The sequence below is a fragment of the Nycticebus coucang genome, chromosome 9 (assembly GCF_027406575.1).
Source record: "Nycticebus coucang isolate mNycCou1 chromosome 9, mNycCou1.pri, whole genome shotgun sequence".
Classification (NCBI taxonomy): Eukaryota; Metazoa; Chordata; class Mammalia; order Primates; family Lorisidae; genus Nycticebus; species Nycticebus coucang.
The window spans coordinates 52,211,827-52,234,820 of NC_069788.1; the positions used below are offsets into that span (position 1 = coordinate 52,211,827).

Sequence of the window (22,994 nt, forward strand, 5' to 3'; positions counted from 1 at the left end):
GAATATGTCAAGTTTTTAAAGCCATCCCTTCGTCGTATTGATAACTCATTTGAGAATTTAGTTAGAAAGAAAGAGAGGAAGGGATTTCTTTTAGCCATCTTGCTCTGGAAGAAAAAAAAAATAAAAAAAAAATTAAAAAACACAGATAAGGGAAAAAGAGGGAAAAAGGAAGGAAGAAAGGAAGGCAAGCTTGTAACATATAGCTAGCTAATAGGGAAGAAAAATTCATACAAGTATATATGTGTGTGTGTGTTTGGCTGTAGGAGGTTATGTATGTGTGCTCATGTGCTAACATTAATAAAAGCTTGGATGTTACTCTTTTTTTTGGGGGGGGGCGATGTTACTCTTTAGTATGAAGTTGCTGATGTCTGATGAGAGATGAACTCTGACTAAAGGCTTTCCCACAGTTATTACATTTGTAAGGCTTTTCTCCAGTGTGAGTTCTCCAGTGAATAATAAGTGATGAGCTCCGACTGAAGCCCTTTCCACACTCTCTACACTCATGGGGCTTTTCTCCAGTATGGATTCTCTGATGCTCAGTAAGGGATGAACTTCGACTAAACCCTTTCCCACAGTCACTGCACTCATAGGGACTCTCCCCAGTGTGTGTTCTCTGATGTTCAATAAGAGAGGCGATCCAGCTGAAAGCTTTTCCACATTCACTGCATGCATAGGGATTCTCTCCAGTGTGTATTCGCTGATGCTGAATTATGGTTGAACGGTCACTGAAGGCTTTCCCACATTCGTTACATTTGTAAGGCTTTTCTTGAGTATGAGTTCGCTGATGTTGACTAAGGTTAGTGCTTCGGCTAAAGGCTTTTCCACAATCACTACATTCATGTGGTTTTTCTCCAGTATGGATCCTTTGATGTAGACTAAGATGTGTACTCCGGCTAAAAGCTTTTCCACATTCACTGCATTCATAAGGTTTCTCTCCAGAGTGAGTTCTTTGATGTTCAATAAGGTGTGTACTTCGGCTGAAACTTTTCCCACATTTATTGCATTCAAAAGGCTTTTCCCTATCATGAGTTCTGTGTACAAGGAGGTCTGACTGGTAACTAAAAGCTTTCCCACATTCATTGGATTTACAAAGTCTCTTTTGTCGGAAGAATTTTTGGTGTGTCATTAATTCTGTAATATCTTTGGATTTTTTTCTAGATATGGGAGATCTATCTCCATTTGGAATTTTCTGTTGTGCTTCAAGGTTTGAACTTAGATTAAATTCACTGGATTTAGGACCTCCCTCCCCAGTGAAAATTTCTTTGAATGTCACTGACACTTTTCTGATTGCTGTTTTCTCAAAAGATGATTTCTTCTGTGAAGGCCATTTTGTCTGCCTTGATAACTGTCCCTCATTTTTATAGGTTTCTTCATTTGTAGGACCCTGGGCAGTATTCCCTCTGAGACTTTCCATTGCTGACCCTGAAAACTCTAGTTCTTCAGAAACAGCCTGATTGGCGTTGATGCTTTGGTTCAGTTCAAATCTCCCTATCTGAAAGACATTTAAAGTGCAGATGTCACCTGCTTCTAGTGTGGAGAGCAAGGAAAATAAATCAGCAGAGAAAAAGACAACTAATACACCACTCATGCTCACCATCAACTTTATTTTGGGAGAAAAGAAAAGGGATGGTTGAAGAGGCATGAAAAAAGCCAAAAGAGATAATAGCAGTTTTTGCAGTGGGCATGGTGAGCACAGAGACATCAACAAAATATGGGAAGGATTGAGTGATATGCTAAGCCAAAAAAATAGAAATGAACAGATACACCTGCTGATGAACAGAGTAGGAAATTAAAAGGTAAAATGACCTATTACTATAGCTGATTAGTCATGGGAAATGAGAGTAAGAAGAATGAGAATAATAAAGACTTTCTCAAGTGTAGAGGGGAAAGGCAAAAAGGAAGGATAACTCTATCAAGTTTGAATACAACCATTTTCTTAGCATTGAGAGAGAATAAGAATTCAGAAATGATAACTACCACACTGCTATCTCCATTTGACCTCTAACACTTCTTTTGATTAGGTATTCATCTAAATAAGTCTATAATCACAGAATATCACAGGTTTAACAAAACTTAGAACTCATCTAGGCTAACTTGCTCACCTGACAGAAAAAAAATGAATAATGTGCCTCAGTCACCCAGTGAATTGCAAGGGTTTATACTAGAACTTATCACCTAAATATCAAATTCTTTGCCTTTTTATGACACCACTCACCCAGACAGGAATTTTTTAGGCATTTCTCTCTTCAGCTCCCTGAAGATCCAGCATCTACAGTTGTTTTCCCTTCAACTGGTGATCAACTTGAATCTGCATGTTGCATTCCAGCAGATTAGAAATTATTTAACACTTCCAACACTTCTCATGGTCAGAAAGGGAAAAAAAAGAAATGATTTAACACAAGGCTATTGGTAGTGGAGACACAGAGCTATTCAAAGTCAATTTCTTTTTTTTTGTGGTTTTTGGCCGGGGCTGGGTTTGAACCCGCCACCTCTGGCATATGGGACCGGCGCCCTACTCCTTGAGCCACAGGCGCCGCCCTATTCAAAGTCAATTTCAATGATTTTACTTGTAGAAAAGATAGAGTAAACTCATACAGGGGCTGTGGCAAGAAAGGGTGAAGAAAATGGGTATCTGAATGAGGCTAAAATTGAATTCTAAAAGACAGGTTACACACACCACACACACTTCCTTATGGAACCTGTTATTTCAGATACATAAGCCATTCCTTGGACTTAGTAAATCTGATGGGCCCTAAGCATTTTCATTTTAATAGCTTCATGTGACTTGACAAATTGAATGTCCAAAAACACCCTTAGAAACAGCCTCTAAGTTGCCTGAACAAGTTCTAGTTGGGACCAGTACCCCCCTACCAATATTCTTGTCATAACAAAAGGATCTGAAACACAAACTCAGCTTCCAGCAAAAGACTTCTTCCCTCTGTAGAGGCCAAAACTTCTGAAAAATCTCAAGGTTCCCAGGTAATAGTAAGCTAGCTTTCCTAGATGACTCATATTTAAAATCTGGTACCTCACATTCACACTGCCTGGCACCAAGCAGTGTGTTATTATCCTAACTAACAAAGTTCTTACTTACATGTGCCTTATAAGAAGGCCCTCTCCTGAAACACCAACCTACATTGATTTTCCAGTAGAGCATCCACCCTGGCTCCAGCAATCTTTTTGTTGGGAAAATAGGGAATATCTGTGAACCTGTGCCTTCTCTTGTTGCTCATCTCTGGACTCTAAGTTCCATCACTAAAGCTTGTTGTTTAACACTTTCTCTTGTGATTGTATCTAGAGCCCTTGTATATCACAGGAGGCCACAAACTGTGTAAAAGCTCTGTAGATGTTTCTGCTCACAGAATAATTTGAGATTTACTGGGTTAGGGATTTGATTTGGTTTCACAAATCTTTCCTTTCTCATAGACTGGGAACTTTTCAGATATGGAAGTTAACCTTGGAGGATATTCATCAAGAAGCCACACATAGAGAACCTGAAGTGCAAAATGATGATACTCTACACGTCTAGCTTTGCCAAGAACATGCCTTTTCCCTGAGGCAGGAAAGACAAAAAAACACTACAACTGGGTTGACTGAGGAGTTAGAATTTCTTTCTTTGAGATAGGGTCTCATTCTGTCACCAAGACTGGAAAGTAGTGGTATGGTCATTGTTCATTGTAACTTCAAACTCCTGGGCTCAAGTAATCCTCCCAACTCACCCTCCTGAGTAGCTAGGAGGGAATCAGAATTTCTTATTGTGAAGTCTTGCACTTAAATCCAGTTGTGTACTTTGTGGTATCAACATTCCTTAGCAGGAATTTGCCTTACTGCCAGCTTGACTGGTCTCCATTCTTACAGCCCAGACCTTTAAGGTATTTCATTGTTATTTTGTTGTCAGTCCAATGACACTTACCTCTTTCATTCCAGTGATCCTCAAGACAATAATACTATACCCTTGGGAGTTGTCATGATAGTTGGGGAGTGCCATTAGAATTTATTGGGGCCAGGAATGACAGACATTTCTGCAAAACAAAGAACTGTCACTTATCCTGCCCAATTTTCAAAACAGTTGTTAATAGTTACCTGAAACTACCACCTAACACTACAAGGTATTCTGAACAGCTTTGATATATACTGGAAAATCAAGAAAATACATTTTTTTGTTTGAATGTTTTTAGGAATTGCTCACCATTTTAGGAAAATGAAACCACTCATAGTAATAGATCCATAAATATGACATTCATAAATCAGCATTTATAATTTATTCACAGTAGTTAATTGGTATAAGCATCTATTTCATCTAATCATTTACATGCTGAAATATATATTATTCTATTATAAATCACTTTCCTCTTTCTTTCTCCTTTATGTTATAGTTAAGGTAATATGTTGATATCTATGTTTATAGATAGTCAATTTTATCTAGGAATTCTATTTCAGGATAGTAAGGGGAATGGTAGGTCTGAAGGGTGGAGAAATACTTCTTTAGTAGAATGGAACTAAAATATTGACAATTAATAGGTTTGGGAGGCTGAGGTAGGAGGATGACTTAAGGCCAGGAGTTCAATACCAGCCAGGGCAACACAGCAAGACCTTGTCTCTACAAAAAATAAAAAAATTAGCTAAGCATAGTGGTACACACCTATAATCCTTGCTACTCAGGAGACAGAAGCAGGAAGATCACTTGAGACCAGAAGTTCCCCCAGAAGGTTGCAGCGAACTATGATGATGCCACTGCATTCCTACCTGGGTATTTGTCAGATACCCTGACAGATGAACAGGGTATCTCTCATTGTATAAATTACAAAGCCTCTAAAGCAAAAGTTCCTGTCCCCAACAAAAATCCTTCAAGATGTGAAAACACCCATACTTCCATAAAGGCGATGTGGGAACTAATGGGAATGTTGTATATAGTGGAATATTATGATTATTACATATTTGTAAAAGAAAAAAAATCTCAGGATCGCCCTTCTCAATTCCTTATGCAAAAGGGAAGGTAAGAACTCAGGTACCTATGAAGGACTGGCCCCACAGATCATTCATTAAGGCAATGCCTTGTTGGCCTCCTACACGCAAAGACACGCAAATTGTAACTTTAGGTCTACAGGATAAGTCTAGCTCCTAAAATTAAAGTCTGTTGTAAGGAATTAGAAGTTTATCTTCCGAAGTGCAGAACAAAGACATTCTTCCACTTACCCAGGGGCATGTACATGATTGATGCTTCTTTCACTCCCTTTGTCTCTTCTAACATTATGGTATGTAATAGGAAATTTTCCTGGGTCCTAGAAGAATGTAACCATTTTGTCTCACTACCCACCCACCCCCTGCTTTTTTTTTTTTCTTTCTGTATGCACTACTCTGCTTAATACGGAAACTTACAAATTCCCCTTCAGAAAAACAGCCACACACTTGTCTGTGGTTTGTTTGTCCTAGATGCGTACTCAACTTTGGCTTAATAAATCTCCATTGATTGAGATCTTTACCTCAGTCAACTTATTTTAGGTTATCATAGTCCATCCTGAAGGAAAGCTATTGTTAGGAAATATTTAGGTTTGGGGAGGCAAAGTGAAACTAGGAAGATGTGAAATTTGAAGATTTAGTAAACTGTCTCACCAAATCCATTTTAGGTATCCAACATAGGATATCTAAAAGTAGGCAGAATATCCTGAACAGAAAAAGAACTAGAACAGAGTTCAAAGCATATGGCCAATGTGAAGTTTAGGGTTCAATCTCATGCTCATTAATACCTTTTTTTTTTTTTTGAGACAGAGCCTCAAGCTATTACCCTGGGTAGAGTGCTGTTGCATCACCACTCACAGCAACCTCCAACTCCTGGGTTTTAAGTGACTCTGTTGCCTCAGCCTCCCAAGTAGCTGGGACCACAGGCACTCGCCACACACCTGCCTATTTTTTGGTTGTAGTTGTCATTGTTGCTTGGCAGGCCTGGGCTGGATTTGAACCCATCAGCTCTGGCTGGCGCCTTAGCCGCTTGAGCTACAGGCACTGAGCCAATATCTTAATGATTAAACCAAGCATGATGGCTCATTCCTGTAATCCCAGCACTATGGGAGGCTGAGGTAGGAGGATTATTTAAGGCCAGGAGTTCAAGATCAGCCTGGGCAACACAGCAAGACCTTATCTCTACAAAAAATAAAAAAAATAGTTACGCACGGTGGTACACACCTATAATCCTTGCTACTCAGGAGACAGGCAAGAAGATCCCTTGAGCCCAGAAGTTCCCCCAAAAGGTTGCAGTGAACTATGATGATGCCACTGCATTCCTGCCTGGGTGAACAGAGCAAGACCCTGTCTCAAAAAAACAAACAAACAAACAAACAAAAAAAAAAACAAGAAACCCCCTACCCCCAATTTAATGATTGTGAAACTATAGTAATGTGACATGATATTATTTATTATCAACTAATGTATACGTGCTGTGTAGTACAAATGTCTCAAAATATAATTTTTTATTTCAAATGAGCTCATTATGTGTATAAATGTATTATGCATTACGTATTTTTTTGTGTATGTGACACATATAGTAGATAAATAGAAACTCCATTGGAGAAAGTTCCTAATTAAAAAGAAAAAAACCTGTGAAAGAAATCTAATTTGGAAGTGAGATCTCTGGAAACGGCCCTTCTTTGGGTCTGCCTATTCTAAGCATTTTATAAATATTGACTCATTTAATCTTCACAATAATTCTGTAGAAGGAGTACTGTTAGCATTCTCACAGTGCAAATAAAGAACCTGAGGTACAGAGTGGTTAAGAAATTTGGTTCACAGCCAAGTAATAAATTCTGGATTTGAACTCCCTAAACTATATAGTACTCACTGCTTCTCAAAAGGCGGGGGAAGAATACCTGAGTCATAGCTTCCATTCCCAGGGCCCATAATGGCCAAGAAAGTAAACTTGGTCCCAGAAGGCTATCAGCATGACCTTGACTTCAGAGAGCTATGGGGGTTTCAAGAGTGACCACCTCCCATAGTTAGTCCCTGGGAGGCAGTAGATCCCAACCACTGATTAAAACCACTATGTAATTTAAAGGATTGAATTCTCCACCTCCCACTGAAGTGCAAGTGGCATCCTTGGCACAATTCAGTGAAACATCACATAGAAGGACTGTAGTATAAACATTGATCAGGTAATCTAGATTTTGGTCATAGCTCTGTTCGTAGCTATATAGAAACTGGGAAAATATCAAGTTTGGTTTTATGTCTCCTCATCTGTAAAATAAAGATGTTGGACTTAATTGGCCCCAAACTATTTGGTTCCTAGTAGTTTAATTTTAGATCCCAAACTCTGACACACATAACCATTTGCCTAGACTAAGGATATAAGAGTAGAGTGAACCTATATTTTTCAAATTCTCAGATTCAGGTAAGAACCTATAATCCATATTTCAGATGAAACCTCTCAAGAAATAGGCCAGTAAGGTGTGTTAATCCCCTAATGATGAATTAGAGTGAGAGAGTGTTGAGGAAGATATTAAGGGCACTCAGCAGGCAAAGAACAGTGACACACTTGGTAAAATTTAGCAAACCCATCTAAGAAGGGAAGTTCTATGAAAAGAGAAATAAATGTGTCTCTGCTTGACAAGATGAAAAACTTTCAGAAAAGAGAGATGAATACTTAATTCATGCGGTATAGAGGTAGACAGTTGTTTTTCCCTTTCCACCTCCACCTGGATTTCTTTTTGGTCAAAGACAGACTAGGAAAAGGTCAAACTCTGAGGCAACCAGAATCACTGGTCTAATAATGTCTCCATCTGGCCATTAGATTGCAATCCTAAGGATTAAGACATGAAATGAATGCCCCAACGTAATACCACATCAAAGTAATCCCAGATACAAGGAAAATGACAAGAGATACATGTGTGAGTTTAAAGTTCACCTTTGATCATAAAAGATAAAGGGGACATATCTGGGCTAAATCCAAACTCTTTCTAAACTCTTTAGGTGATTCAACCTCTTTGACAAAGTCTTCACATGGGGTATGAGTTAAAAGATGGTATGGCAGTAGTCTCCCTTACTTCTTTCTGAGAATGAAAACAGAAGGCAGTTGACAACACTTACTTGTGCTTTCCTGGGAAAGTCATTCACTTTTCTGAAAGACCTGCTCCCACATTATAAAACACCATTACTAGTATTTGCTTCACTTTTCTGACAAAGCTTTCAAGAGTACTACAAGTCAAAATATGGCAAAATTATATTTCAAATAAAGACTATCATATACAACATAAGGAGAGTTACTTATTGCTGTGCTCATCTCACATCAATTAACTTGAAAACTGTGATGGCATACATTTAAGGAAAGATGCTCTCAGAGAATTTATGAAGCTCCTTTTAGCAGCTTCTGCTCTAGAACATGAATAGCTGCATTCTTTTTCCTAGCTTTGAGGGATATATATGAAATGAGGAAGGGAGAACTGGTGGATGAGATAAAAGTTTCAGAGAGAGCCTCCAAATATATTTCAGAGAGGTCAGGATGCTACTATCTCCACAAGGCTAGGGCCATACTCTTATCCAGTTTCCATCTAAGGTGTTCCTTCATGTTTTTTCCTCATACTTTAGTGATGTGGGTCACCTTACTGCTCTATACTGTATTCTGTACACCCACAAAATCATTATTCTCTCAAGTGGTCACAGCAGGTTGCAGTAGCTGCAAACATGATCTGCTCCTTTGACTCTAACTTTCTAGCACTAACAGCTCTGGCAATCTACTGTCATCCTAACTATTTGAAGTTCATTTGAAGTTGCTACTTTTTCCTATAATCAATTCTTGATGCAGGAATAATTCTCCTATATATTTTCTATCTTACTCAGAAGGAAGCAAGTTCTGAGGATTCTGGAATAGTTCTTCTCTCCACTTTGCTTTGTGGCACTGGGCTGATGACTCCTAAGAACTTTGCCAATGCACAAAGGAATCAGCAGGAAGGCCTAGGCAGCCTCCGTTCAACCACAAGACAGAGACAATCTAGTCCTGACAAAAGGTGGTCTTCGGGCAACAATGTTTACGGAAATTGGCTCAAATCACAAATTCAGGCACATGGATACACAGAATTTGTCATTTCCTCCACCAACAATTAACAAATATTCAAGTATCAACTCTTATCAGAACCACAAAATAAAGGCTACCACTCATTAGCTAGCTCTGTAAGTTGGAACAAGGTACTTCAATCTCTGTGTGCCTCAATTTCCTTATCTGTAACATGGGAATAACAACTGTCCATGACTTCATGAGGTTAATGCCAGGATGAAATGAGTTGCGGCAGGTAAAAACTCAGAGTAACAGCGGCACTTCGTAAGCAACCGGGAAACACATAGGTACAGAAGCCCTCCTTTGCCCAGCTAGAAGGGAACGTGAAGCAATCTTGCTCTGTTCCACAGCCCAGGGGCGCACCAGAGGAAGCCCTCTGGCTGTCACAGCAGCAGAGACTAGGCTAAGCCCGGCAGTAATATGAAAGCTGGGGGCCATCAAGGTACCCAGCACCGCGAAACACCGCGGCGTCCCAGCGGTGCAGGCGCCTCCCCGCCAGACCTGTAGCCAAACAATCCGCGGCTCTTTGTCCCGTCTCCTCCGAAGGAGCCGAGGGTTTCCGCATAATCACTTCCCAGAACCTCCAGACTCACCCACCTTATTTCTGGGGACCTGCGTGCCCCACTCACCTCTGGCCGAGCGCCCCGACCCAACCCGAGCCGGTGCCACACTTGAGGCGGAACTAGAACGAGCGAGGCTTGGAGAAGCCGGAAGGATTAAAGAGAAGCTCAAGCGTCCACCAGCTGTTCCGACGCCCACCAAGTTTACTGGGGTTCGGCACTCTTCCACCCTGTCTGCTGATTGTGCAGCGCTCCCTTTGTAACCCTAGTCATTTTTCCGAGCAGTCGCCTGGACCGTGTTCTCTCGGCATAGACGATTGGTTGCAGAACAGAAGAGAATGGGCATTTTGGCGGTCGCAGCCCTGCGCCTGCGCCGGCGTCCGGCAGGCTGAGCTTCGATCTCTTTCCTGGAGTCTTTGCTAAACTCTTCCCTTGGTGTGTGAGTCTGAGAGGTTGGTGCTAGATGCTTGAGAAATGGGGTCAGTGAGAGTTCCTGAAGACCTTAATACACTCTGCACCGTGTAGCCTAGACTAGTGATTTATAAAGTTTTAAATAGCATATGCAAATCACCATGAAAACTTGTCAAAATACAGATTTGTAAACTATGCTCAGGGATTGACCTATTGGTCCAAAGAGGTTCCCAGAAACATTGCATTTTTAATGGAGATCCCAAATGATTCTGATGTAGGTGGACCCCCTACCACCTCTGGAGAATCAAGCTTCGCTGCACACGCCTTTGTTGTAAACTAGATGTTTACATTTAAATGCAGAACACTTTTAAAATTCTACCAAGAGCCAACGATGAAATCAAAACACTACTTTAAAAAGAAAAAAACCCCAAACTCAACCAACAATTTTAGTATCGGGTAAAGGAGTTGCACCAAAGCAGTACAGTTTGCCCTGGATGTTCAGGAGTGGGGAATCTTATGGGATGAAGGATATTGGGGTGATTCAGTTAAGGGAAGATTGGATAGCAGAGTAGAGGGCAACCTTAGAAATATAAAAGCATGTGCTAAACTGCAGATCTTGTATATTACAGTTGTGTGCAAGTACCATAGGAACACTAAGTAAATATAAAGCACAAAATATAAAGTAAGTATAAAGGAGCAGGATCTAAAACCTGGAGAAAATCTAATTTTATCATTTCCTGGATATTAAAAAAGCCTTCAAGTTGTAATAAACTATGCATAACATTAACATTACTATTTTAAAGTTGTACATTAAAGTTTTTAGTATTTTCCCTACATCACCACCACTATCTAATTCCAGAACATTTCGTCACCCCTAAAGAAATCCTGGGCCCATTGAGCAATCTCTCTCCATTCCCTGCTCCCCCCACCCTTACCCTCTGGTAAACTCCATTTTACTTTACATGTCTGTGAATTTAACCATATAATTCATCATTGATTTGCATTATTCACTAGTGTGTGTGTACAGTTCTCTTTTGCACAAAATTTTAAGATTAAAGGCAAGGATTATATCAAACTTACTTTATAGGTCCAAGAAAATTGGATTGTAATATGTACTACACAGAAGTTTTTCAACAAGTGTGTGATGTAACTTGATATCCTTTCTTCCATTTCCCCCAGTTGGGTCAACTTCATGTTTTACTTTGGACACATATCAGTATAATTGGTTCCTGCATTAATGTAAATATATTTGGCTTTTAGTTACCAAAGACATTGAAGGAAGTGACTATGGATGTCACCTGGGAGAAGTTAGAGCAACTGGACCCCACTCAGAAGTACATACTGGGAACATATAGGAACCTAGTGTTCTCTGTATCTTAGGATCTTTCTATGTAGTATTTTGTCATCTTTAGCTGTTAATAGCCATGAGCAGTATGATTTGTTGGCTCAGAATGTGCGTTATGAAATGAGGAGACCTGAGTTTAAATCTTGACCTTATTATTTTCCATGTTAAGGACTTTGCAAGTTTCGAAACTTTCTGAGACCATTTCCCATATATAAAATGGGGCTACTAATAAAAATCTAACTCATAGAGTTCTTTCAGGATCTCTTTAGATAAGACAAAGTAAATTTTTGGTATAAAAGCCCTGATATATTATAAAGACTCAATAAGTGTTAGCTGTTGCTGATTTTTTTGCTATTATTACCATGATCATGCTTATTATTATTTGCATACTTAACTGAATTTGGCTTGGAGTTGAAGGATCAGGTACATTTCTAAGTTCAGAAATAAGTGTTTCTCATCCCTGCTTATGATAAAAAGTATAGATCACGTAGAATTAGAAAATGATTGTTAGGACTTGCTTTACTTTCCTGAACTCTGATCCCTAGGCTATTAATGCCTTCCCCTTCTCTTACCACATTTCTAGTGCTTTAATTTCTACAAGTAGAAAAGTGATTGGGTTCAGAAACTTCAAAATTTCTATGTTTGATGCTATTCTTTTTTCTTTTCCAATTTTTGTGACCTCTTTAGAAATCCTTTGAATATCTTATTTTTTATCCATGGCTCTCTGTGACTAGCCCATATGCTTTCCTGGGAGCAGGGCTTCTAGTTTCTGAACTTGATGTGTGATCAGATTCTCAGGAAAGAAAAAGTCATAACCTTTTCTCAGCCCTCTTTTATCTTCTCAGATAAAATTGGTCTAGTTCGTTGTATTTTATGAAACCATCTTTACATCTTATAAATTATGTTGTAAATCTCTGATTCATTTAATTTTCTAGCTGTTTCATGGGCTCTTTTCATGGTTTTTGTTTCTGCCTCTTACTATCTACTTAATTCTATTTTATCTAGAAAATTTGTCTATGCCAAGATTGTTTCAGTTTACAGATTTGCCATCCCTCTTAGCATTTATGCCTGTAATTATGTTAAAAGCAGATACTCACTATCAAACTTTTAGTTTTCTAAGTATCAGTATATTGGTTTTATCCCATTTTTTGTTTTAAATAGTTTTCAGGGCTTAGAGTAAAAAAAAGTTGGCATGAGTAATTTTTAAAACCACTGTCATTATGGCATTCTTATAAAAATATGTACTATCATTTCTCCACTCACCAAACATTCATCAAACACATACCATGTACCAGATATTATGCTAGGAGTTAAGGACTGGGAGGTGAGAGACTTTACTCTCAATCTCCAGAAGCTCAGAGTTTAGTGAAGGAGACTGTGGTAAGGGCTGTGATGGGAATATGCTGACACATCATGGGGAACAGCAGTGAAGGTGAATTCTGGAGCCTGCTGACTGGTTCGAATCCTAACTACCACTGAGCTTTGTAGCCTTAAAGAAATTTCTTACCTCTCAGGGTCAACACTGGCCAATAGAAATAAAATTCAAGCCACATACATGATTTTAAATTTTCTAGTAGACATATTATAAAAAATAAATGAAAAACACATGACATTTATTTTAATAGTATCTTTTATTTACTCCTATATATCTAAAACATCATTTCAACAGGCAATCAATATTAAAAATTACTAATTTGATATTTTATTCTTTTTTGTATGGAGTCTTTGAAATCTGGTGTGTATTTTATACTTACAGCACAGTTCAATTTGGACAAACTACATTTCTAATGTTCAGTAGGCATATGTGGCTACTGGAAAGATCTTTACGGCTGTCTTTCTCATTCATAAATTGGGGATAATAATACCTTCTACTTCATGGAATTGTATTGAAGAATAAATAAGTGATTAAATATGTGTAAAGATCTTTCAATAGTGATGGTTCTAAGTATGATAAGCATTAATTAAATGTTAGCTGTTATTAAGAATAATAATTATTTTAGCATTGTAGAAGCTATGGGAACATACATAGATCAGGAGCCTAGCAGAAGTGATGTTAGAATTGAATCCTGCAGAATGAGAAGGAATTAACTTAGCAAAGAATAAGTGGTATTTGGGGTACTATAGGTAGATAAGCATGTGGAAGATGACAGAAGAAATTTGATAAATACTAATAAGTAAATACAGTATGGATAAAGTATGAGGCATGTGTGAGAATAACAAATGATGAGCCTGGATTGGTAGGTAGATCAAATTATTAAGGACTTTTCTCTCAAAGGTATGAGAGGAATTTAAATATTGGTCTGAGTTTTTATACTTGAAAGATGTTTTCAGCAATGTGTAAGATTGGAAAGGCATCAAACAAGAAGCTTTCTCTGCTATCACACAGATACCGTGTTTCCCCGAAAAGAAAACATCCTCCAAAAATAAGACCTACTTACAGGTTTCCTTCTGGGTGAAATATAAGGCAGCCCCCCAAAAATAAGCCCCCCCCCCAGGCTCTGTCTCGGAATGAAAATTAATTTACCCTAAACTGGTTGCTAGGGTTGCCCCGACTGGCGTCTATTAACCAGTGACATTTCTTGGAGTCCTGACGTCACTGCTGTGCGGAGGCAGAGCGGAGGTCGGAGTGAGCGGTGATTGCAGGGTGGGAGAGAGGAGGAGACTTTCACAGATGCGTGTAGAAGAACAGGAGGATCAGAGAAGCCGCGATGCTGCGAAGGTGGTGAGTGCTGGTCTGTCTCTGGTGACACTACCTGATGCTTGCGGCCACCCTCATGATGACTGAAGGTAGGATTAACAGTTTGTCTGGTTTGTGTTGACAACTACTGTAGTACCGTACCGTATATAGGTAATAAATTTCCTTTATTTTCATTTAACAATAAATGTGTACCCTATTCTTCTTCATGGAAAAATAAGACATCCCCTGAAAATAAGACCTAGTGCATCTTTGGGAGCAAAAATTAATATAAGACACTGTCTTAGATTGCTTCTTAGGCTGGCAGTAGAGATTAAGAGCTTGGATGCTGGAGTCTGGTTTATGTATAATTTTGGGTAAGTGACTTCAGCATTGTGAACCTCTCTTGAAATTGATATTTTATTATCTGCCTCTTACACTTATTATAAGGGTTAAATATGTTAATATTGTGACTCAGTCTGTAATATACTTAATTAGTATTAGCTATACAACAAAAGTAATCATCTAAGTTCTTTCCTTTTTTTTAAAGACATGAAATAACTCTGAAGACAACATATACACACATGCAATAATAAATAAACATTGTATAGCACTGCTTTTAAGTGCTAAAATTAGAAGTTAAAACAGTAAATATCATAGGAGATCAGGGAATCAGGGGAGTTAGGATTGTGGGACTAGTGTAATTTGAGTGGGGTTCCTAAGTATGGTCAAGAGTTAGATGGGCAAAACAAGGGAGAAAGCTTTTTGGGCAAGACAAACAAAATAATGATAATAAATTAGAATTAGAAAAGGAATGAGGTTGAATGTTAGGAGTATAGCTGATAAATAATAATTTTTTATGTTTAATGTTCACTTACAAGTCAGTATGTAGGGAACACATTGAAAACAGGTGTTTAAGTGAATATCTACATACTGAAAGAAAAGAATGTAACCCAAATTTTTCCTTTCACTTAGCTCAGAACATGGACAGGTGGACATTTATATTTTACTTCCTCCCCAGATGGGAGGCTGAAATAATTCATTCTGGGAGGCTAATCAGCTCAAGAAAAAAACCTATAGTTGTCAACATTTGGACATCTTTTAATGAATCAACCAGGTCTGGGTGTAGTCATCCTGCAGTGAAACTCATTATAAATTATGTCCTTACACACAAACACTGAATTTTCAATTGACATATTAGTAACTCACTCTTAAGAATGAATCTAGAGTAAATGACTACTTCTTAGATATGCTGATAATATAAAAAGAAGGGTCATCCCTTTTTCTCTGTTTAATGTTTTTTGTCTTTTTTAACCATGACTCAGAGTAAAAAATATTGTATGTATGTCATGGAAAGACCTAAGCATTATTTTTTATTTCAAAAGAGTAAATTTTTCTGATTTTGTCTTTTCTTTTGTCCTTTAGACATAGAGCTTATGTTCTTCTTACATCATGTAAAGCAGTAACTTAAGAAATTATTTGACAAAGAAGGATTAACTAAAAGTATTGTTTCATATAAGTAGAAAAAAAAAGATCTAATATAAAAGTTTATTTAAAGTGTATTTAAAGAGCTCTTATAGGTTTTAAGATAATAGTTTTAGTACTGATTAAGTAGTTACATTTTTTTAAAATTTCAGATTAATATGAAGGTACAAGTAGGTTACGTGGTTTGCATTTATTAAGTAAAATCCAAGTTGTAGTTGAGCCCTTCACCCAGGAGGTGTGCCATATACCCTTACATTGTGCCTGTTGGGTGAGAGCATACCAACCCTTCTTCTTTCTCCTCCCCTCTCCCTGCTTGAATTTAATTGTGTTTTTCTTTTGTGTGGGTGTGTAGTTTTTCATCTACTGGTTTCATATTAGTATTGAGTACATTGGTTATTTGCTTTTCCTAATTAAGTAGTTGTTTAATAGTATACTTCCGAAAAGACCATCTCTCTCTGATAACAATGTTTCTTTCTTGATTCCTGCTTGTTATGTTTCTCTTTTCTAATCTCTACTATGTAGCCTTTTTCCTAATCATCCTCTCCTGAAAGCATGTTTGCTTCATTCTCTTTAATTATATTACGGCCTAACTCAGACTTTCCATACCACTAGTATTTTTATCTCATCTTTTTTTATTAGTAGATTACTAGGTCATATTTATATTTTCAGTATTTTATATTTTCACTATTTGTAATTTTATTATTCATTTCTAATATAGCAACTTCTTTTCTCCTACCTTTTGACACATAGTATATTTGTATTTTTATGTCTTGTAGATGGGAATATTGGACTTGTGGCCAAGAAGTCAACAGTAAAGCATCAGGAACATTCAAGAAATTTCCAAGAAACATTCATCACCACTGCCATAGTGGTATCATGCAAGATTCCCAAAGAAGATTCATCTTAAAGAGTAAAGGCAGGAGAAGTTTAAAAGAGAAAGCCTGTATTAGAAGAAACCTGGAAATCTAGAGGCTAGTTTAAGAATCAGCAGCTAAACCAGGAGAAGAAATATCTAGGACAGGAAATAATCCCCTGTATGAAAATTCCTACTACAGAGAGAAAATATAATAAATTTAGGAAAAGTTTCATTATAAGATCAATACTTGTTACAAAACAGAGTGATCCTATAGAACGGAGTTGTCGTAAATATGGTACATGGGGAAAGGTGTTTAAACAAAACTCAGATATAATTATACAAAGAAAATATGGTGGAAAGAAACCTTGTAAATATAGTGAAAGTGGGAAAACCTTCAGATACCCATGCTGCTCTTGTTCAGCATCAAAACACTCTTAGAGGAAAGGGACCCTATAAATGTAATGAATGTGGAAGAGGATTTAGCCAGAGTTCCCACCTAACAAATCACCAGAAGACTCATATAGAAGAAAAGCCCTTTATATGCAATGAATGTGGAAAGGGCTTCATTTATGGCTCAGTCCTTATTCAACATCAGAGAATTCACAGTGGGGAAAGACCTTATGAGTGTACTGAATGTGGTAAGACATTCAGTCGTAGTATGTACCTTACTCAGCATCAAAGAATTCACACTGGTGAGAAACAGTGTAAATGTCTTAAATGTGGGAAGGCTTTTAGTCAGAGTACTCATCTTACTCTATATCAAAGAATCCATACTGGAGAGAAACCTTATGAAGTGATGAATGTGGTAAGTGCTTTAGTCAGAGTGCACATCTTAACATCAAAGAATTCATACAAGAGAAAAACCCTATGAATGTAATGAATGTGGGAAAGCCTTCAGTGATCACTCAGCTCTTATTCAACACCATATCATTCATACCGGGGAGAAACCCTGTAAATGTAATGACTGTGGAAAAGCTTTCAGTTACTGTTCAGACCTCATTCAGCATCAGAGAATGCATACTGGCGAGAAGCCATATAAATGAAATATATATGTGGGAATGCCTTTAGTGATTGTTCAGCCCTTATTCAGCATCAAGGAATTCACACTGGAGAGAAACCCTATGAGTATAATGAATGTGGCAAAGCCTTTGGTAACTATTCATCTGTTATTTGATATCAAAGAACTCATACTGGAGAGAATCCTTATGAGTATGAGGAATGTAGGAAAGCCTTTAGCAGAAACACATACCTTACTCAACATCAGAGAAATCATACAGGAGAGAAACCATATAAATGTAAAGAATGCGAGAAAACTTTTAGTCAGAGTTCATTCCTTATACAACATGTGAGGGTTCATACTGGAGAAAAGCCCTATAAATGTAATGAATGTGGGAAAGCTTTTAGTGACCGTTCAGGGCATATTCAGCATCAGAGAACTCACACTGGAGAAAAGCCCAAAGGATGTAATGACTGTAGAAAAGCTTTCAGTTTTTGTTCAGCCCTAATTCAACATAAGAGAATTCATACTGGGAAGAAGCTGTATAAATGCAATGACTGTGGAAAAGCCTTCAGTGATGGGTCTGCACTTATTCAGCATCGGAGAACTCATACCAGAGACAAACCTTATAAGTGTGATATATACGGAAAAGCTTTCAGTCAGAGTACAAACCTCACAAATCACCAGAAAACTCATATTAGTGAAAAATTCTATAAATGTAATGAATGTGGAAAAGCCTTTAGTTACTGATCTAGCCTTACTCAACATCGGATCATTCATACCAGAGAGAAACTTTATATATGCAGTAAATGTGACAAAGCTTTTATCAGGAGGACAGACCTTAAAAACCATCAGACAACTCATACTAAAGTGTATGAATGTGTACACATTACCTACAAGTGTAATGAATGTGGGAAAGCCTTTAGCCAGAGTCCATATCTTACAAAACGTGAAAATTCATTTGGGAGAGAAATCAAATGTAAATACTGAGTATGGAAAAATTGCTAGATAAAACTCTTTAGCACTGAAAAACCTCACTGGAGAAAAATCCTTTGAATGCTGTGGTAGTGTGGTTAGTAAGGATACCCTTCCCAGGGACACAGAGGGAAGATCATGTCACTGTCAACTACTTATAATGACAATGTGGGGTAATGGAAATTAGGTAAAACCTAATTTTTTTAGGTCCTAGATCTCAATTTCAACTCTGTTACTAACTAGGTCTTTTGTGTTATGATAAATCACTTTACATCTTTAGGCCTTTACTACCTAACTTAAACAATTGGAAAGCCTGACTGATTAGTTGATTTTGAAGATTCACATTCATTATTTTTATTGCTAATGCAGGTTCCTATAGGAATTAGCCTAGTTTAGGATCACCAGGATGTCACTAGTTAATAAGGTGTTTTTAGGGTCTGCTATAACCTTATTGGACCACTATCATGTATGAACCCATTGTTTACTGCAACTTTATGTGGTGAATATTCTATACAATAATTTATTAACTATAGTAACGCTACTGTGCTATGAAACACTAGAATTTATACCTTTTATGTAACTATGTCAGTACCCATTAACCAGCTTCTCTTTATTCCCCACAACACATGTCCTTCCCAGCTGTGATCACCATCATTCCACTCTCTATCTCTATGAGATCAATTACTGTAGCTCCCACATGTGAGAGAGAAAATGGAATGTTTGTCTTTGTGACTAGTTTGTTTCACTTAACATAATGACCTTCAATTTCATTCACATTGCTGCAAATGACAAGATTTCATTCTTTTTTTGGTGGCAGAATACTATGTATGTGTGTGTGTGCATGCGTGTGTATATGTGTGTGTGTATCACATTTTCTTTATCAATTCACCTAGGTTAATTCCATATCTTGAGATTGCAATTAATGCCACAATAAACATGAGATGCAAGTATCCCTTTGATATACTGATTGTCTTTCCTTTGGATAAATAACCAGTAGTGGTATTGCTGGATTGCATGTGGTATGCTGGATCCATTTTTAGTTTTCTGAGAAACCTCCACACTGTTGTCCATAATGGCTGTATAATCAGTACTTTCACCAACAATATATAAGAGTTCTCTCTGCATCCTGACTAGCATTTTTTTTTTTTTAATAATAGCCATTCTAACTAGGGTCTAGGGTGAGATGATACCTCATTGTGGTTTTCATATGCCTTTAACTAATGGTTAATAATGTTGAGTTTTTTTAAGGGAGGAGACAAGATGGCTGAGGAAGCCAGCTTTCTACAGAGGTGCTTGTCCAGTAGGAGAGTTAAAGGACAAAAATTCAGCAAGTAACCTGGTGGATTTCAGCTGCACTAAGAGAGAAAGTTGAAGAACGCACATCAACCCCGTTGAGGCGAGCTGCGACCACAAGGATACAAACAAAAGGTACAAAATCCATCAGCAAGCAGACGGGAGTCCCCTCCCTCATGAGAATGGCTCAGAGTGCCCCACAAACAACCGGGCAGAGTTCAAAGGTCCTCCCACTACACTCCACGGGAGAGACCCTCTAAAAACTGGATCTACCTTCCCGACTAGGGTGCCACGGCATCTTCCTGCCAAGCATAAAACTGTATATAGTCTCTACCTGGAATTCTGAACTCCCAGTGCTCCCCTTCACTAACACTGAGGTCTGGAGGCCAGTCCCAGTTGGCAGAGAGGAGACCACACCGGAGTGGTGGTTCCCTGAGGCGCAGTGCGACAGCCGTCTTTTGGTGACAATGCGGCCAGGCATAAAACTGTAGAGCTGTGTGTGTTCTCTGCCCACAACCCCAGGCTCCCAGCGCTTCCCGTGCTCCCCTCTGCTCTCGCTCCAGGGTCTGGGGGCCTATCCCCCACGGGTCCAGACTCTTGGGCGATTGCTTGAGAGGTGTAGACAGTGCTGGGCTGCAGCCAGTCGGTGCAGACTCTGGGGTACGGCAGCGGAGAGAGGACGGTTGGCTGGAGGGGAGCTGCACCAGAGCGGCAAATGCCTGAGCCATACAAAAGCAGCCCTCTTTTGCTAGCAATACGGCTCACTAACGAATATTCTGAAGCCACACCCCCTGTCTCCCTGGGCAACCAGAGACTCTGAGTATAGGATTTCCCTGAGGCAACTACAACTTGCAAACCAGGGAAACTCCCAGGGTGGGCCTGACCCAGAGGTCCGCTTAACTAAACCTAAGACGCACCTGGCCCTCAGGGGATTGTCAGCCTATAGACAATACAACAGCAAAGATAAGCTGATTTGGAACTCAATTCAGCATCTCTTCTGCAGGGGAACTGCAGAGTTGTTCTGTTCTGTTCTGTCAGTAACATTAATCAGGGGTGAGAATGGACCTGAGTGAAAACCCCCCAACCTTCATCAAGTGCCCGATGTTGTCAGGCTTCACCTCCTCCTGCTAGAGAGAGGCAGAGCGCAGTGGCCTGGCAGACTTCCTTGTGATTCAGGCAGGTGCAAACTCCTGGAGTACCGATTCACTACAGGCAACTGGGTCAGCCAACTGCAGGGCTATCAGTGACTGGGTGTGACAGTGGTGCAAGGTGGGAAAGGAGGCAGCAACTTTCCCAGACTTATCTATTGGCTGGGTGGCTCCTCCTGACTCCACGTAGCACTGGAGCAAGCCACACCACAGTAGTCACCAGACCCCTGTGATCCAGTTCCCGGAGACCTCTAAAACTCTCTCACCCAAGACAGGTGCAGACTGAGACAATTGATTTGGACTTTTTGAACTGAACCAATCGCCTGAGGATGAATCAGGTGGTGCCCTGGGCGCACGGTGGTAGGAAGGTTTGATTTTTCTTTTCCAATTGTTTGCCGGTGGGGGGGTGGGGTGACTTAATTGCTGATATTTCTCCACAGCTGAGACTTCAATCCAGAGTATCTGTTTCACTAGGGTGGAACAGAAACCAGCTGAAAACAAGACAGAACCATTAGCCCCACCACACCAGACAGGGCCCCAGTTTCTCAGGCCACAACACTGTACAGGCCCTCGACAAAGCCCCAGGGGAAAAAATCAAAGGGAGTAAAACAACCATGGGGCAGAATCAGCGGAAAAACTCTGGTAACATGAATAACCAGAATAGATCAACCCCCCAAGGAAAGATATGGCAGATGTAATCGAAGATCCTATTCATAAACAACTAGCTGAGATGTCAGAAAAAGAATTCAGAATACAGATTGCAGACAAGATTAACAAAGTGGAATTAGGAATTCGAGGACAAATTCAAAATCTGTCTCAAGAATTTAATGAATTTAAAAACAAAACAACCAAAGACTTAGACACACCGAAGCAAGAATTTGCAGCCCTCAAAGATATGAAAAATACAGTAGAATCCCTCAGCAACAGAATGGAGCAAGCAGAAGAAAGGATTTCTGACATTGAAGATAAAGCCTTTGAACGCTCCCAAACTCTCAAAGAGGAAGAGAAATGGAGAGCAAAAACAGATCATTCTCTCCAAGAGCTATGGGATAATACAAAGAAGTTGAATATCCGAATCATTGGAGTTCCAGAAACAGAGAAGTGGCCTCGCCGGGCACAGAGGCCCTTCTGCATGAAATTGTGAAAGAGAATTTTCCAGACATGCCTAGAGATTCTGAAATTCACATAGTGGACAGCTTCAGAACCCCAGCATAACTCAACCCCAATAAGACATCCCCCAGGCATATCATAATTAACTTCACTAAAGTTAATATGAAGGAGAAAATCTTCAAAGCTGCCAGGAGAAAGAAAACCATTACCTTCAAAGGCAAGAATATTAGAATGACTGCAGATCTCTCTGCTGAAACTTTTCAAGCCAGAAGAGGGTGGTCACCGACTTTTAATCTCCTAAGGCAAAATAACTTTCAACCCCGGATCTTGTATCCAGCTAAACTGAGTTTCATTTATGATGGAGAAATTAAATACTTTAATGACATTCATATGTTGAAGAAATTTGCCATAACCAAACCAGCTCTTCAGGATATTCTCAGACCTATCCTCCATAATGACCAACCTAATCCTATACCACAAAATTAAACTCACTCAGAAACTTCGGATCAAACTCCAATTTCCACACTGGTGAAAGGATTAAAAATGCCCACTGGACTTTTCAAAAACTCTATACCCAAAACTTCACCAGACTTATCAATATTCTCCATTAATGTGAATGGCTTAAACTGTCCTCTAAAGAGGCATAGGTTAGCTGACTGGATACAAAAACTCAGACCAGATATTTGTTGCATACAAGAGTCACATCTTAACTTAAAAGACAAATACAGACTCAGGGTGAAAGGATGGTCATCCATATTTCAGGCAAATGGTAATCAGATAAAAGCAGGTGTTGCAATTTTATTTGCAGATACAATAGGCTTTAAACCAACAAAAGTAAGGAAGGACAAGAATGGTCACTTCATATTTGTTAAGGGTAATACTCAATATGATGAGATCTCAATTATTAATATCTATGCACCCAACCAGAATGCACCTCAATTTATAAGAGAAACTCGAACAGACATGAGCAACTTGATTTCTTCTAGGTCCATAATAGTCAGAGATTTCAACACTCCTTTGGCAGTGTTGGATCAATCCTCCAACAAGAAGCTGAGCAAAGAAATCTTAGATTTAAACCTAACCATCCAACATTTGGATTT

At 38.9% G+C, this 22,994-nt stretch overlaps 1 protein-coding gene across 1 annotated transcript; it reads right to left on the minus strand.

Moving 5' to 3' along the window:
* Positions 1–340: 340 nt before the first annotated feature.
* ZNF391 (zinc finger protein 391) lies at positions 341–5,284 on the minus strand. Its single transcript, XM_053602970.1, has 4 exons — positions 5,197–5,284; positions 3,914–4,022; positions 2,216–2,356; positions 341–1,492 (listed from the first exon to the last, which is right to left on the minus strand). The coding sequence occupies exon 4, from the start codon at positions 1,412–1,414 to the stop codon at positions 341–343; it is 1,074 nt and encodes a 357-aa protein (XP_053458945.1). The 5' UTR covers positions 1,415–1,492; positions 2,216–2,356; positions 3,914–4,022; positions 5,197–5,284.
* Between the last annotated feature and the right edge of the window lie 17,710 nt (positions 5,285–22,994).